At 40.2% G+C, this 18819-nt stretch overlaps 1 protein-coding gene across 1 annotated transcript in view; it reads left to right on the forward strand.

Moving 5' to 3' along the window:
* The window catches only part of LOC122807818 (myocardial zonula adherens protein-like), a 1184151-nt gene extending 1173715 nt beyond the window's left edge, over window positions 1–10436 (forward strand). The window contains exon 16 of the mRNA XM_044078905.1: window positions 9760–10436. Within this exon, the coding sequence (XP_043934840.1) occupies window positions 9760–9903 (144 nt within the window). The 3' untranslated portion in view covers window positions 9904–10436. The remainder of the gene's footprint in view (window positions 1–9759) is intronic.
* The last annotated feature ends 8383 nt before the right edge of the window (window positions 10437–18819 follow it).

An 18819-nucleotide genomic window follows, 5' to 3' on the forward strand; every position in this document is an offset into this window, starting at 1 on the left:
TTTCAAGTTCACCACAATAATTACATATTCTTTTTTTCTGTTTTATATGGCATATTCACTTTTACTGGGAACTTCTTTATGGATGATCTCCATACAAAATCTCTACATTCTAAATACTTTTACACCACTCTAATTTCGCCTTCTGTAGCTTTTATTTTTTATGCTCTAGCTGTTCTCCTTAGCACATGTCCAAACCAACGTAATCTTGCCTCTCTGGCTTTGTCTCCAAACCTTCCAACCTGGGCTGACCCTCTAATATACTTATTCCTAATCCTGTCCACCCTTGTCTCACCCAGTGCAAATCTTAACATCTTTAACTCTGCCACATCCAGCTCAAACTCCTGCCTTTTTGTCACTGCCACTGTCTCCAACCCATATAACATAGCTGGTCTCACTACCCTCTTGTAGACCTTCCCTTTCACTCTTATAGGTACTCGTCTGTCACAAATCACTCCTGACACACTTCACCCACTCCATCCATCCTGTACTCTCTTCTTCACCTCTCTTCCACACTCACCGTTACTCTGAACTATTGACCCCAAGTATTTAAACTCATCCACCTTCGCCACCTCTACTCCTTGCATCCTCACCATTCCTGTATCCTCCCTCTCATTCACACACATATATTCTGTCTTAGTCCTGCTGACCTTCATTCCTCTTCTCTCTAGAGCATATCTCCATCTCTCCAGGGTCTCCTCCACCTGTTCCCTACTCTCACTACAGATCACAATGTCATCTGCAAACATCATAGTCCACGGGGACTCCTGTCTGATCTCATCTGTCAACCTGTCCATCACCATTGCAAATAAGAAAGGGCTCAGAGCTGATCCTTAATGTAACCCCACCTCCACCTTAAACGCATCCGTCACTCCCACAGCAGACCTCACCGCTGTCACACTACCCTCTGTACATATCCTGTACCACTCTTGCATACTTCTTTGACACTCCTGACTTCCTCATACAATACCACAACTCCTCTCTAGGCACCCTGTCCTATGCTTTCTCCAAGTCTACAAAAGCACAATGCAACTCCTTCTGACATTCTCTGTACTTCTCCATCAATACTCTCAGAGCAAACATTGTATCTGTAGTGCTCTTTCCCGGCATGAAACCATACTGCTGATCACTAATCATCACGTCCCTTCTTAACCTAGCTTTCACTACTCTTTCCCATAACTTCATGCTGTGTCTGATCAATTTAATCCTCTGTAATTACTACAGCTCTGCACATCACCCTTATTCTTAAAAATCGGTACCCCCTCACTTTCCAAGATTTCATTAAACAGTCTGGTTAAACACTCCACTGCCATTTCTCGTAAACACTTCCATGCTTCCACAGGTATGTCATCTGGGCCAACAGCCTTTCCATTCTTCATCCTCTTCATAGCTATCCTTACTAATCCATTGTACTTCATGATTCACTATCCCTACATCATCCAACCTTCTCTCCCTCTCATTCTCTTCATTCATCAACCCCTCAAAGTACTCTTTCCATCTCCTCAACACACTCTCCTCGCTTGTGAGTATGTTTCCCCTCATTATCCTTCATCACCTTTACCTGCTGCACATGTTTCCTAGCTCGGTCCCTCTGTCTAGCCAATCGGTACAGGTCCTTTTCTCCCTCCTTAGTGTCCAACCTTTCATACAACTCTTCATATGCCTTATCCTTAGCCTTCACCACCTCTCTTTGCCATGCACCTCATCTCCTTATACTCCTGTCTGCTTTCTTCATCTCTCTGACAATCCCACTTTTTCTTTGACAACCTCTTTCTCTGTATACTCTCCTGTACTTCCTCATTCCACCACCATGTCTCCTTGTCGTCCTTCCTCTGTCCAGATGTCATTCCAAGCACCTTTCTAGCCGTCTCCCTTACTAGCTCTGCTGTAGTTACCCAGCTATTTGGTAACTCTTCACTGCCACACAGTGCCTGTCTTAACTCATCCCTGAACTCCACCTCACAATTACCCTTTTTCAATTTCCACAATTTGATCCTTGGTGCTGCCCTTATACTCCTCCTCCTCTTCTTGATCACCAACATCATCCTACAAACCACCATCCTATGCTGCCTAACTACACTTTCCCCGGTCACCACTTTACAGTCTCCAATTTCCTTAAAACTGGCCCTCCTACATAAGATATAATCCACCTGTGTGCATCTTCCTCCACCCTTGTATGTCACCCTATGCTCCTCCCTCTTGTTAAAATATGTATTCACCAGGCATGTCCCTCCTTTTCACAAAATCCACTACCATCTGACCTTCTGCATTCCTTTGTTTAACACCATACCTACCCATCAATTCCTCATCCCCTCCGTTCTCTTCACCAAACATGCCCATTGAAATCTGCTCCAGTCACCACTCTCTCACACTTGGGTACAGTCATCACCGCTTCATCCAATTCACTCCAAAATTTTTCTTTCTCATCCATTGCACACCCAACTTGTGGAGCATATGCACCAACAACATTCATCACTACACCATCAATTTCCAGCTTCATAAACATCACTCTATCCGACACTCTTTTCACCTCCAAAACACTCTTAGAATACTGTTCCTTCAGAATAACTCCTACTCCATTTCTCCTGCCATCCACACCATGGTAAAACAATTTGAACCCACCTCTGATACACCTAGCCTTACTCCCCTTCCATCTGGTCTCTTGCACATACAATATACCAACCTTCCTTCTGTCCATCATATCAGCTAGCTCTCTCCCTATACCAGTCATACTGCCAACATTCAAAGTTCTGACCCTCACTACCACAGTCCTAGCCTTTCTCCTCTCTTCCTGCCTTCGGCCATGCCTTCCGCCTCTTCTCCTACTTCGGCCAACAGTAGCCCAATTTCCACCAGCACCCTGTTGGCTAACAGTACTGGTGGCGGTCGTTCTTAACCCGGGCCTCGACGATCTGGTATGGAAATATTTACTGGTGTCCACATGAAATTATTTGGCAAAGTTTTACACTGGATGCCCTTCCTGACGCAACCCTCCCCATTTATCCGGGCTTGGGGCCGGCACAAAGAAATGCACTAGCTTGTGCATCCCCAGTGGCTGGATGTATGCAGTAATACCATTATATTTGAATATTATTATTTTCCATAGCAAAATGTTTTTCTTGGTACTCTTTGCCCATTCAAGCATTCTTTCCATTTTCAATGTACTCATCCTATCCCATATTTCCTTATATTTTTCTTTCATTATTAAACAGACGCAAACAAACGATCTCCATCCATTCTTTTTTTTTTTTTTTTTTTTTTTTTTTTTTTTTTGTCATTAAAACTGCACAAGAAAACATAACTGGCACTTAAAATTCCGTCTATAGTCTTGTATTCTGCTATTCTTAGTGATGTATTTGTCTTACTAACAACTGCATTTATAGTCAATGCAAATAGAATAATACTCACTGGGTATCCCTGTCATTTACCACTTATTGTATCTATGTATTGATTAACCAACTATTCACTACTACTTTCACTTTATTTTCGTGCACTGAAACAAACATTTTTTATTATTTTCTCACTGATTATAATCTTTCATTATATCCATTGGAGTCTGCATGTCCTCCCTGCGTTTGTGTGGATTTCCTCTGGGTGTTCCGGATTCCTCCCACATTCCAAAGACATGCAGTAGGTGGATTGGACGCCCTAAATTGGCCCTAGGTGTGAGTGTGTGTGTGCGATGCACCTTCTGAGGAGGGTCACGCCTCGGGCTTGCAACCTGATCCTGTAAAACCCATACCTGCTATGGAAAGAATGAGTGCTGAAGGGTGCTCGTTGCCTGATGTACTGAATGCACGGGAACAAATCCAGGATCTAGGATTATTTCCATTAGAGTTTCATGCTGTCAAATGCTTTGCTCAAATTGCCTGTCATAATTTTAACTTCAGACTTCTATTAATTTTCATCTTCAATTTCTGTCAGTAATTCTTGACTTCCTTTTTCCTAAATATTGTGTCTTTTAATATTTTATTTTATTTACTTTAATGCCTCCCCTACTATCCATAAAAATGTATGCGTTGTTTAACACTTATCTGTCTCCAGTTTCTTAAGTCCTCCTTTTCCCCTTTTTCCATATAAACTTCATAGCTCCAACACAATTCTTTTTCTCCAACACCTTGCTCTAACCATTCATTTAATACTTCCACAAAATACTTCTGCCAATCTGATCTGTCTTGTGTGTGTATGTATGTATATATGATATATATGTTTATGATGTGTGTGATACGTGTATATATAATATATAAATATTCAGTCCCATCCAGTCCTGTGGCCGATTCCACGTATACTGTCATTTAATACTTTACTTACTTCTTCCACTATTTCTTTTTCTAACTCTTTGTTGTCTTTATTTTTTAACTTTCCACTTTTGTTTTATTTCCATCTTGTTTTTTAAAATGTCTTTTCTATGTATTTTCATACATTCATTATATCTTGTTGATTTTTAACATTTTCTCCTCTTATTTCACTTCAGTTTTCTTTAACTATTTTTTTTAAATAAGATGGTACCTCTTCCTTTTTCCATTGTAAAATACTTTTGTTTAAACAACAGATTTTTAAACTCCTCTTGATAATTTAATATATCTTTCTTTCTCTTTCAGTAAATTCTTTATTTCTTACTAACTTTTTAAATGCGTCAATTCTTACTTCATTATATTTTTTCTTCTCCTCTTTTCTTCTTAAACTTGCCATTTCAAAAAATATTCATTTTTCTGTAAAACTCCTCCACCAAAACATCGAGTTTTGTAAAACTCTCATATATACATGATCTTTCCATAATTGCTTAACCCCTTCTCTACCTTTCTTATCTAAATCCTTTTCATTTAATCTTTAATGCCTTTACCTATTTTACATAACTTTTATTCCTTCTGAAAAAATTAAATATTCAGTCTTTGTTCTTAAATTACTTTCTGCAATTCTACTTTTTATTGTCTCATATACATGTGTTTTTTCTAAAATCTTCCACTAGTATCTCCATGTTCACACGTATATAATCTGAAATTCTTTTGAACATAACCTCTTTTGTAACATATGCATAAACTGCAATAATTGTATAAACCAGCTTTTTCCACTTCATGTCTACCACTGTTATTCTACCCAGTATCACTAAAAGATGATCCAAAACTCCTGATGAATTTCTATGTAACATTCCTATACCTGACCATGTTTCTTTTTCTGTATTCCAAGTAATCTCACCTCCCCATTATTTTTCTGCTTGTAAACTCTCATTCTGTCAACATTCTTGTATCTTCAAGTATAATATCCATATGAAGTGATATGAACATTTCCAGTACACCCAATCTTCTAATATTCTTTATACTGTTCTCCTTTATTGCTAAAATTCTCATGTTGTATTTTCTCTTCTACCATTTACCTTTGTTTCTTTTATACCTGCGCTGTTGAATGTTTCCTTTTACCCTTTTCCTAATGGAACCTTTCTTTCCCTTAACCACTCTCTATATTATATCTTCTGCATCACTTGTTTCTACATTTACCGTACCCTTCTGTTTCTATCCTTTTATCTTTTGCATCTTCTCCTGTCTCATTGTTTATCATCTGATCTTCCTGCTCTTGACCTTCTATACCGCCTTGTTCTACCTCTTGTTCCTTCCCACACGTTCCTTCCCCTTTCTTCTTATCTTCTGTATTTTCCTTACAGTCCATCTATAAATGCTCTTTTTTTTCACATTTTAGTTCACATTATTTTCTTCATGCCCCATTTCACCACAAATACATTTTCTTTTCTCACAGTTACCAACTAAACTTTTAAAATCCAAGAAAGCTTATAAGCCACTGTAAGTCAGAGTTTGTTAAACAGATGAGTGCTTTCATCTTTATACAATAAGACTTTTTCAGATAAAATACATGCGCACACACACGCACACACACAGTATTTAAAATCCACTATATGAAATCACATGACTAGTAGTTGTTTTCTTGAAGTCTACTTTTCCACCTCGGGTCTCCCCTAAAAAGAGGCTACCAGTTTAATGGGTCTAACCCAGTAAACAAAAATATTAATTAAATTAAAAAAATGGGGGAGGTGCTGTATCAGAACACACCTACCTCTGCAATTTGCCAGGGAGTGGCAGTGGGATATGTTAGATATTGTGGAAAGGAGGCTCAAATAAACAAGATGTAGAAAAATAATCCAATCTTCCTAAGCAAAGCCTCCCATCCTGCTTTACTTGACTGATTTCTAGTGGTTCCTTCATCCTAGCCTTTTTCAGACCTGAATTTCACATTGAATCTTGCAGAATTCTCCCTATCTATATTACATTTAAGAGTCTAGAGACATTGGAGATGAAACTTTCTTACAGGATAGCCAAAACTGTCTTTTTACATATAATTGTTACACTGGTGTTTCTAAGCATCTTTTCATTTCAGTCAAGCAGATTGTCAGTCATCTGCCTAGTTAAGAAGGATTTGTTTGTTTCGTAAAGTGGTTTATTTCCTTCTAGTGGGACCAACAGGATACTGTATTTGGCTGTTGCAGAAAGATACTGAAGGACTGTCCTCTTTCTGCTACTTACTGACATGCTCTCCCTTTAGCACTGCCACATGTCATCACAACTCAGGCTTTCTAGACAGATTAAGAATGATTTTTGTGGTGGATGAGAGCTGCTAGTCTATTTTGACTCGCTTCTTATAGAATAATCTGCAGATTAACAGTCAGCCATTCCCTTTTCCTGCATGCCTTTTAAGAAGTGTCTTGTATCTGACATGCATTTTTAAATGTTCTCACTGTTTTTGGCTGAGTTCTCTTCATGAAGACTGTTCAGTCATCTGTCACTCTTTCATTGAAATAATACTTCCTTGGTTTCCTGTAAGCCATGCTGGTCTACTGCAGCCAAGCCATTTTGTTCTTATAGGTCTGAAAAATAGTACCTACTTAAGTATGTCAGGGGTATCCATTTAATTTAAGTTCTGCATTCTCCTTTGCCTTCTTTTCTTTGAGAGTGTACATGCCAAGATCACTTCTTCTTTCTTAATGTATTGTTTTCTGGCAAAGTTCTTCATCATTTTTTTGCCTTGCTGTACCCCGCTTTTGTCTTCTGTATCCTTGTTAAGATGACATTTTCACTGTAGGGTTTACTGTTGCAGTAGTCTTGACATTTAAGACTTCTTACGCAGAAGGCTTGAAGCCCAGCGCAAACTCCAGTGCTAAGCACTCTTGTCTCTCATGGTACCATTCCATATGTATGTTAGCAAGTGTATGGCATCAGAGGGGCATCTACCCCCTCCACCCATCCTTAGTTCATTCTTAACTACAGAAACAGTGTATTGATGCATCTTTCATTGTCTTGTTTGTCCATCAGTTTGGTCTTGCTTCCACAGTAGGCAGATGAGTATGCCATTGGGAAAACATTTTGTATTTTAAACATGTGCTGCTTATAGGAATTTTGCAGCCATTAGGAGCACTGGATGCCAAAGGTTACCAAGCCAAATATTTGCATTACCAGTGGGAAAAAAATCCATACAAGGGCTTCCGTATTCACTGCTTGTTTTGTCCAGAGGCAGGCATGACATTGCTTCTTGTCTCCTACATCCTGTTCAGTAAGAAGGCCATAATGGGAGAGGGAAATCTTTTTCATAATCATATCAAACAAGAAAAACTGATTGCCTTGTCCATGACCACCACCTTCCACAGACACCCTGCTGAGAAAATATAAGGCAACTAAGAAGTGCCTTCAACAGAAGGAATACTTGGAGGCTATAGACTTTGAGTCCAAAAGTCCCCCTGTGCTTTTGAGGCTTTTGGGTCCAGTGTGCTGCTTTCAGCCACTGACTAATGCTTGTTTACACCAAGATCTCTGACACTGACACTTTGGATTGCACTTGAATGATGGTATGTCCTCCAGGGTTGAAAATATTCAATCATTGGTCAGTTCCAATGCCTCCTTGCTGGCTTCTGGTTCTCTTGTTTGTTTTGTGCTTTCTAGGAGTAAGGATGCTATTCCCCCATTCGATTTAATATTGAAATTGCGAAGTGCTTGCAGTTGAACGGCATATGTTCGAAAGGCACGTTTCCAGTTGGCAGAATGCTAAACCAGAAAACATCAACTACACTGCAGTGAATGGGTAGTGTAGTTTGATTATCTGAGTTCATAATAATGAGTGGAGATCGCGGTTCAGTAAGGAAGAAGAAACTGACCCATATCCTCACTGTAGTGCTATCTCAGAGTTGGTATATATAATTTGGGGGGGGGGGGCACAGCCTCCCACATAGTGAAAGAACTGTACCGTTGACAGTAGAGTGTAGCAGTACGTTAAGGTGTATAGCATCATCTCCTGCTCTGTCGAATATGCCAAACTATGGGTGTCGATGCATTCTCGACTTGACTGCTTTTTGACGGTACGTATTCAACATTTCGGGTTGACATTGTGACCAATCAACCGATGCAGTTTCGCAATTTCAATAGTAAGCCCCCCAGTCTTTCTCCATAAAGATGCCCATAGCATCAAGGTAAAAGTCCAGGCTTTCCACACTTCCTGAGGCCTCAAAGGTGTCCTCTGTTTCTACTTGTAGTAGTTGTAAGTCCTGTAAATTCCACCCGTCTCCATCCGTGGTCACCTGTCAGGATCTAAGGAAGCTGGCGTAGGATTTTCTTATTCTTAAAGCCAACTTTCTTGAGGTTGGACTTTTGTCAGGTGCTCCTGTTTAAAAAAAAAATTACTCCCACTTTGAGGACTGTGATTCGTCTGACTCAGAGGTGGATGAACAGACATATTTCCCAGATATCCCCCACACTCCACAGCTATGACTCTGACACCAAGGGCGCACTCTCCTCTGCTTCACCCTTAAAGGATGTCCCATTTATTGATGCTCTCGGTAGGAGAAAAGATAACATCAAAAGAGAAACTAGGAAATTCTCTGTTGTCCCAAAAAGATACAGAGAATATTTGAGCCTTCCAGAGCCAAAACCATTTACCATGCTTCCAGCCACTGAGACATTAGAGGATGTGTTTTACAGCGTATTGCCTCCAGGAAGCCTGACCATTTCTGTAGTGTGTGGACTCCTGCAGTTACTTGAAATAAAACTTGTGTTGCTAGAACATATGCACGCTTATCAGGCTTCTGTCAAGGAGAGTCCAGATACCATATGTAACCTCTTTATTTGCTTGTAGTGCCTCCAGCTTGTTTTGGAAGTAGGCTGTGATTGAGACAAATAGAGTAGGAAGAAGTAATAACAGTATTATTGGGGTGGTAGTGTAGGGGGCTACAGCCAGTTTGAAAAGACATGCCGGGGGGGTGCCCCCTTCCCTCCTTGAAAAGGTACATGTATAGGTGTATAATACTTCATGAAAATGAAAGAATGTTTGCAACAAAGCTTTGACAAAGGCATGCCAGAGCCATACTCTTCCTTTCTTCTGTTTCTTCAATTTTGTGAGTCAGCTGCTTGCATCACCTTTCTGCAAGGACACACCAGACATAATACCCAAGTGCATGAAGTAAAATGGTGGGAAAAAAATGCTTTTCATTGTTGTGACATCAGTAGCATTGAGTATTGTATCAGGAAAAGGCAACCCAAATAAAGTGGTCTATTACCGAAAGAAGACTGAAACAATGGCTTGTTTTAGGACACTGTTTATTGGAACCACCTTAACTAATAGTTTAATTTTGTAGGTAGTGTGTCTTAAAATTGCAGAGTTTCTATCACGATTTGTTGATGAAAGGGTCAACAGAATAAGTTACCGGACGCTATTTATTACACTTTAACTGCAAATTATAGAATAATAATCTTTTTTATTTTATTCTAGGAAATGCAAGCCAAACTTGCAGCAGAAAAGTTAGCAGAAAAACTGAATATCAAAATGACACCGTATAATCCTGAAGGAGAAACCATGAAGAAATATCGGGAAATTAGAGATGAGGCAGACTATCGCTCTTCTGATGAGGACTAATATACATTTTTACTTGTTTTGTATTTCCTATAATTATTTTTTGGGTCTTGACTTCAACGGGATATGCAGGAGAGAAGGTACACTTCTGTTGGATTTCATGCAGGATTTATCCAGAAAAGATGATTATTTTCTGACCTACGCAGTCTTTTCCAGGAGGCTAATATGTAAGCAGAGTTCATGTGTAGAACAGCAACAAACAGATTTCACACACAGAATTTTGTGTGCACTCTTGTCTAACCTGTTTTCATTTTTGAATGCCTATTTTCTGCCATCCTTCTAGTCATGTTCTTTTAGGTGTGTCACTGTGCTGTGATGTACACCATTTCTACAAAAGCACTTTGAATCCTTTTATGCCCTTAATGATGGAGCAGCAATTACATCTGCCCAAAAAAGCAAAAGTGTACCTCATAAAATAAATAGTCAAAAATTAAAACGTTTTTAGGCAAATGTATGTATCCTTTTATTTGCATTTTGGTAATATTTAAAAGTTTCACTTTCCTTTCTTTTTAAATAAATTATTTGTTTTACCTCCATTGTAGCAGTATGGTTGACTTGTTCTGCGTTATGTTTGTGTCCCCCTTAACAAACGTCTTGGCTAGACTGTGATGTTACCACTACTCTCTTCAGCTGTTGAGCAACCAAGATATGCATAGTACTCTAAAAACATATTAACATTAAGGGTACAAATGTTGAATCTGTCTGTAATTAAATCATGGACCCTTGGCATCAACATACTTGAGAGAATACAGCCTAACTTAATGGAAAATGTTAAAATGCTGCTGATTATCTTTAGTGTGTTGTCTTGATTTCACTTTTCACATCTTGCTAGATTTTAAATTACAGGAAGAGAATACAGTTATAATTCAGTCAGATTTATTCATTTGTTGGGTGCAGAATAAATGGTCAAGACTGCTTCATAGTATACTTAAAACACCTGACCATTAATACAAACAGAGTAATTTGCTTTGAACAGAAATCTGGTGCAGCAAGTATACTGTTCATTTGTTTGAAAGTACTTTTAACGAAGTACTGTTTCGTATTCCAGAACAGCAAGAAGGGGATTGTTTCGGAACATCTAGTCTTGTATACTCTAGTCTTCCTGAGATAATTTTGCGTGATCATTATTACGGTCTTTATAGAAGCTGTGATGTAGCTGCTTGTTCATACAGAAAATACAGCTGTAATACGGTTTCTACATGGAAAGCACTTCATCCTATCTTACTAATGTATTCCTCTTTGGTTCGGAAAGTGATGCTAATATAAATAATTTAAAAGTTTTTAATACACTGTATATTTAGCATGCAGAGGTGTGCTTTTGTTACTTTTGATACAAATTTGTATGTTATAATTGAAGTTTTTGCTCATGATACAGTAAACCTTGCCTACAAAACGTGTGCATTAGTTCTTCCTGTTACACTAATAGTGGATACTTTTGGATGCTTGTAGTTCTAGCTGGGTTTTAGATTGGTGTCAGGGTTAAAGTGTGTATCTGTGTCTGTGTGTCTAGCATCTAAAATGTTTATAAACATCATCCTTTAGTCTTGGCTGTGATTCCCTTAGTTTCCATTTGCCTACTTTTCAACTCTGAGATAGTTACTCAACAAAACAATTCTTCTGAATTGCTCCTACAAAACAGACATTGTGACAAATGGGAAAGGAAATTGGTTGGCACTGTCATTGGCTCAGCTAGTTAAAACCCTTTTGTTTGCCAAAAGAAGAAGAAAATTTGATTTGGTATTCATTCTGTGTATTTCTGATTCATATTGCCAAATTGATAGTGCAGTGCGAAAAAGTTACCATTTTTAGCCTTACTGCCATTTCAGGTTGGACACCAAGGGTTAGCCTCATTTTCCTGTTTTGGTACATGAAACGTGTTTTACAGTGTACATTAAAACTGATTCACAGAGGTTTATCTTAGAATTCATTAGGTCTAGAGCAGTCTTAAGGGCCTGTTTTTTTCGCTATTTTTGATATGTAACCTACATAAATCTGATCAGATTACTGTTGAAGATTAGCTCTATCTCTAAATGTCTGTCTCTCTTGCTTTATAATTAGAATTGTTCCCTCTGTTAAGGACAACCACAGAGCTTTCTTCAACTGTGTTAGAAACATTAGAGGTAATGCTCAGCAGTACTCGAGCTAATACAGAACTACACTTGCTCATCTTCTGGGGACATAGACAACATATTAGAGGACAGATTCAGCTCTAACTTTACTCCCCTAACTTTCCACAGTTTGTTACTACACCCGGCACCTCTCCCTTCTGATCACCTCAAGTCAGGTTCTGAATGCTTTCTTCAAGGCCAAATATCTTTGCTGCATGGGTCCTGGTAATGTGCCCATCTGCCGTCTTATCTGCAGAATACACTGTCTGGTAGACTCACTACTGAGCCTATTCAGCCTCAGTCTGTTCTTTGGATTCATGCCAGAGTAATGAAGAATAGCCGTAGTCATCCTTCCTCACTAGGAGATCCTCTACTGATCCAAGAATCTGTAGACCTGCAAGCCTTATTAGCCTTCTCTTCAAAGCGCTGGAATATGTCATTATGGAACTTGTACACTTAATATGTCTGTTAAGCCCTGGATCCAAGCCAGTTTGGGCTTGTTAAGGGCAGATCTGCTTCCTGAATATGGTCAGCTTCTTTGAACATGTCACCGATGCGTTAGACTCTTGAACATTAGTTCACATTGTCTTCCTGGGCCTGGCCAAAGTCTTGGACACCATCTCACATTCTGGCATTGTGAACAAGGTAATCAAACTAAACCTAAACCCCTTATGTTACATGCTAGATAGCAAACTGGATAACTGGCATAACACAAACTATTGTGGAAGGCATGCTCTCATCAAAAAGAGTTGTTACCAGTGGTGTCACCCAAGTTTCGATCGTAGGACCACTTCTTCTTTCAGCTTTTCCCAGTTAGTCTTCGCCACAGCAGATCACCTGTCCGCTCATGATTGGCAGTGGTGTTTTACGGTGTTGAGTTGCCAGCCCGGCGCCCAACCTTCCACAGAAGGCACAAACACCTACGCACTCACACCTAGGGCCAATTTAGAGTGTCCAATCCACCTACAGCATGTCTTTGTGATGTGGGAGGAAACCGGAGTACCCGGAGGAAACCCACGTGACCATAGGGAGGACATGAAGACTCCGCACAGAAGGCACCCCAGCCGAGGATCGAACCAGAGAACCTCTTGCTTTGAGGCGGCAACACTAATCACTGCACCACCATGGCTGCCCGTTTCGATCCTAGGACCACTACTCTTTGGTAATTATTTTTCTAATATCCAGGCTGGGCCTGTGGCTGACCAATTTGTAACTTGGAGCTTTCATTAACTGTCTACCCTTCCATCCCAAACCACATTTTCCCATTTTTGCACATGGGATTGGGTTGTCCCTTCAACAACAGTGACAATCATCTAGAGCCAAGGTTTACCGCATTGGGTGGCTAGCCTTGTCTCTGTAGTTTTTCTACACCATACACTCACATGTGCACTCACACATATTGCTAATTTAAAGTTTCCAGTTCACCTACTATATGTCTTTGGAGTTGTGGAAGGAAACATCAAAAGAAAACTCATACAAACATGACTTCTAAATTCTTGAGGAGGGACTAACATTTACCAGTAAGGGGTGCCCAGACCACAGCCTACCACTAAATGCCAAATGATTGTGTCCTTGTGTAAAACTGCACACATATGAACCATCCACATAGGTGACACCCCTTTGAAAGTTGACGTAGCCATTAGTAGGGTGGGCACTTTTGTTGAACTAACCTTTGATCACCATTTTTCCCGTACTGTTGGGAAATCCTTTTACCTTGCCAGATGAATCACTGTTGGTATTTCTTCCAGATGTAAGGAAGTAATCATCCCTCTCTGCTTCCATAATAGAGTGTAATAGCCGCTATGTATCTGTCTAAGTAAGTGACCCAGTTTGAGAGACTGATGTTTTTTTTTCTCTCACTAAGATCATCAAAGGCATGTCTTCTTTTTTAGCTAACCAGGCCACCTTAAAATGCTCTTTTCTGTTTCCTACAAATTCTTCAGAGGTGACCTCTGTCTGGCTTGCACAGCTTCAAAGGATCCAGTCCTGTATGACCTGTTACACGTCTGCAAAACTAACACCCACTTAGGAGATCTTAACTTCCAGTGAAACATAAATAGGACCTGTTTGCAAGATAATTGTGTATCCCAGAGAATCTCTTATTTTATGGACTAGACTTTGGCTATAAGTCAAAGTAGATCTCTGACCCTCTGTGTAACTTGTATGAATGGATGGCCAATTTCAGATACCCCCTTTGTCTGGCCCCTCAAGCCCTCACTGAAAGGGGTCAAGATTAACTATAAAATAGTCATACCAATGAGTACTTAATATTTATGGTATTGTGGCTAGTCTACTAGTGCTCCCCTGGATCAACAGCTTAGTATTTCCCTGTGAATCAATGTTTATTCCTCAGTTTGGGAACATACTGGGTATTCAAAATAAAATGCTAGGTAAAGATAGTTTTTATTATTTGTAGTTGCATTTTCACTAAGCTTTGTATATGTTTGTATTAATTTGTATGTAAAAGAGGCATGTGGACAAAATGTAGTTACTGCACGTTTCTGTAGTGTTAAAATTTAACTATGTGAAGGGACTTGTGTAAGTAACAGCAGATCTGATGTCTTTTTTCTTCTTCTAATTCAACCTTTGTGGTATCTGATGTGACCAGATCTGACCTTGCCACCTTTTAAAAGCTGTGGATCCAGGGCTCTGATTCCTCCCTTATTCATAATCCCTGTCTTCCTCCAAGTACCTCTAGTCTTATTTGAGACCTGATCAAGTAGGATGCATTTTTGAGGGCTATGACAGTTGTTTAAGCTAAGTCTTTGTGTCTCAGTGCCATCTTTGGCAGTTTTTTCCTCCTTTCATCACCTCCCCTCTTAATATCTGTATTATCCATATTACTAAACAAAAATGTCTTCTCTATATATACAGATTTTTGGTGTTAAAAATAGTTCTCTAGTTGTTTCATTTGTGACAGGACTGTATTGTTTGTTTACTGTGCCTTGCCATGGCAGACGAGGTTCAAGGATTCAAAAAGTGTAGGCCTATCATTAATAAGATTCTGCCACAGGACTCGCACTGCTTCTGTCTGCTGCTTGGGAGCATCTCATCTCAAATTTGAATGCGAGGCTTGTGTCTCTTTTGGTACTAGGGCCCTACAGTGATGCAGAGACAGATTAGTTTTAAAAGGCCTAATCCCTGCCCAACCAGGTGTGTCCACCCAGTCTTTAGCCTCCTGTTCTGCACCCACTATGTCCTCAGCTGCATTGGGGAGAGCATGGCAAAAGCGGAAGGAGAAATTAAAGGAAAAAAGGTAGAAAGATAAAATGCCAGAGAAAAGGTGAGACAAGTCCAGGAAAGTGTCTCTGGACCCATCAAAACCTTTGAGTCTGTCGCAGAAAATTCTAGCCTACCAGATTTAAGAAATGCACTTCTGTGAGTACTCTGATCTAGTCACTAACACCTTCTTTCTTCTCACTAGAGCTGGTAAGCCCGCTGCTCCATTCTTTTGTCCTGCTGGAGTGGTGCTTGTCAAGACCATCTTCAGTGACTTCATCCTTCAGGTCCGCTCATTCATTGAGGAACCTTAAGACAGATGTTGACAGGATGATTCATCGATTTCTTTGGACGCAGATTCAACTAGGTGTTTTCTGGGGTTCTATATTAAATCAGCGAATGCTTAAAATATCGAACACTGCTTTATCAACCCTATGTAAGCGAAAGTTTACAATCCCGAACACTTAGAACAGAGAATTTTTTTCCCAGGGAAAAAAATTGCTGTGCCACAAAAAATAAATAAATAAATATAAACTTTAAAACATTACATAAAGTGGAGGGCTTCACACCCCCAATGCACACACCCCCTACTTAAATATACCAACTCCGAGATCGCACTACCGTGAGGAAAACTGCAACGTAACGGAGGCGGCCAAGCGATTTCTTTCCCAGGGAAAGAAATCGCTTGTATGCCGTTTTGTTGTTTTGTGCTTTCAAGTTCAGTCGAGATGTATTCGAAAGAATGTGTCTTCGATCATATAATAGGAACCCTTTTCTGGCACCGTCCACATTGGTTATTTCAAGTACAGCTCCTGTTCTGGTTCATCTGAATCTAAGGCCAATGGGTCCAAGCCTCCCAGGAGTCTTAGCTTCAATTCCAACAAGTATCCCTTACTCTTTCAACTCCAATGATTTCAGATTGGAATGTCTCTGAGTTGGAGCATCTGTGCTGTGGCTGAAGATGCAGTGTTGACTCCAAAACTTTCAGAGCCATCTCTCTTCCAGAGTCCCTCAGCACTTTTAGTCTGTTTTTGGATGCAGGTCGGCGGATGCTCTTCCTACATCTTTCTGAAAGATTGGAAATCTCCTCAGCATTTGAGGCTTTTAAACGTAAAAGGGTTCTTGCCAGGTAAAGGGAAGAAGTGTTTTTTACACAAATTTATCCTTCCCACCCTCTTTTGAACATTGCTTCTGACTCTGCATATCGAAGTCAACAGGGGCAGTCAGCTTCATTTAGTCTCGAGGCTACCTCACCACTTGAGCTCCAACTTTGATTCTCACTTATCTCCAGAAGTCCCATCGAGGCAGAGTCCCAGAAAACAGACTTGCAAGAAGAGACATTTTGAGGTTTTTATAGCTAGCTCTTCTACCTCCTGTGTGGTAACCCTTGCTGATACACTTATCGACCTGGTAACTCAGCGGGCTTGGAAGGATTCTGATATGGCAGAGCCAGTTCCTAAGAAGACAGCTAATATCTTGGTCACAACTAAGGACAGAACATACAGGAGGGAGGGTCCCCTGGTAGATGCCATGGGTGTAGTGGCAGCCATTAAGAAGGAACACTCTGATGAAGGGACTTCTGTCTATCCTAACAAGGAGTCAAGTGTTGGACAGATTTGGGAAATAAGCATATGTGTCAGCTAGTTTCACATTCAGACTATCTGGCCCACATGACTCATTTCTAGATGGACTTTACACTAAGGAAGTCAGTAAGTCCCTCTCAGGTAACTTACCAACGGACCTCCAAAAACAGTGGAGTCCCAGTTGTGTCTACCTTACAGTCAATGTCCAAGTGCACCTGATTCTAATGTAGCTGATGGTGTGGCTAGAGCAGCAGGAATCTGCATAGCCATCCACTGGCATGCCTGAATGTGATTGTGTGGCTTTCAGAAGGCTTCAGGACATTCTAATACCCCCTTTGATGGTTCCACACTCTTTGGACCAAAGGTTAAGGAAACTCTCACATGAAGTAAGCAAAATGGTAAGACCCTTTCTGCTGTTGGAAGCCACTTCTTTATCCCTCAGAGAATATTTTTCAGGAACCAAAGGGGTGGTAAGAAGATGAGATTCAGAAAATCACAAGGGTGAAAGCATTCTTATTGAGACCACCTATAAGAGATCCAATCCCTTCATGAGACATGACTATCATGCTTCAAAACCTCCCTTTGAACCCATAGTAACAGGAGATTTAAAGCATCTTTCTTGGAAGACCATGCTCCTGGTGGCTATCTCTTCAGCAAGAAGAATCTGAGTTGCAAGCTCTTTCTTGTAAACCCCCTTTGCTTGATCTTTTATAAAGATAGGTTTCTTTGCGAACTCTCATGTTCAGTCCAAAAGTGGCATCCAATATTAACCTAATCAAACCATTCATTTACCAAAATTTTCTAACAAAGGAGAGTATACTCTGCATTTGTAAGATCTTCACAGACAACTTGCATTTTATCTCCACAGGACTGACGATTGTAGAAGATGTGATCTGCTATTTGTAGCTTTCTCTAGAGCCAAGTTAGGCCAGAGTGTTTCTGAAGTGTCACTGTCAAGGTGGCTTTCAGATTGTGTAGCTTTTGTCCACGAAAAATTGGGTTTTTCTTTAACCAAGAAACCAATAGCTCATTCCACAAGGGCTGTTGCTACTTCTACGACCTTTAAGCAGAGCTCCTGTTGATGAAATCTGGGCTGCAGCAGCTTGGTCCACAGTTCACACATTCATATTCCATTACAAGCTAGATGTACAGTCATGATCTCGGACATATTTTGGTTCCAACATTCTCAGGGATATCCTTCCTTGATACCTCCTAGGGATTTTTGGTAGCTAGGGGAATTTGTCTCAGAGTTTTAATTAGATGAAAAAAGGCAACATCTGATACAAAAGTTATATACTCACCATAACAATTGATCCATGTTGTCTTTTTGTCCAGTTCAACATCTGTTTCTGCTTCCCTTTTCTAAATATCTTAACTGGTGCACCTCTCTGAATGGACCTAACCGGGAACCTTGTCATTACCCAGTCTCAGTGGGTTGCAACCTTTCAGTGTCATGCTCTGGTTGTAGATTTTGTGATGATGAAAATGTATTTATTGATAAGTAGGCAAACTTCATCTGAGGTATTTCCAAGAACTGAGGTATTATGATTAAGGAAGGAGTCGAGTCTTTGATTCACAGCTTCTAAAAGGTGCCGAGTTTGGATCTAATAACACCAAATGTTGAACCAGACCAAAAGAAGTCTACACGGATCTATCAGTGTCCTTCTATTCATATGTTGCTGTATCCATAACACAAGGGAGTTCGCATCTGATGGACTGGCATACGTCCAGCCGTTATACAAAAGATAGATGCTACCGCAAGGATGTGTGTGACGTCCTGTCTCTCTCTTAGCAGACATCGGCTATAAACAGAAGTCTTGTGCAAAATGGACGTCAGCATGCACCTACCTCAGAACTTTTCTGCCACCTGTATGACTGCCAGCTCCAGCCGTTGCTCCTTCGGGAAAGTGAACTCTTCTTATCCAACTTCAGATATGTACCTCATAGGGGGTTTTGATTATCCTTATGCTATTGCTTTGGGTTTTTCATGCCGGTAGAAAGCGCAAGTG

Source organism: Protopterus annectens, chromosome 7.part1, assembly GCF_019279795.1.
Source record: "Protopterus annectens isolate FY-2018-M chromosome 7.part1, PAN1.0, whole genome shotgun sequence".
NCBI lineage: Eukaryota > Metazoa > Chordata > Ceratodontiformes > Protopteridae > Protopterus > Protopterus annectens.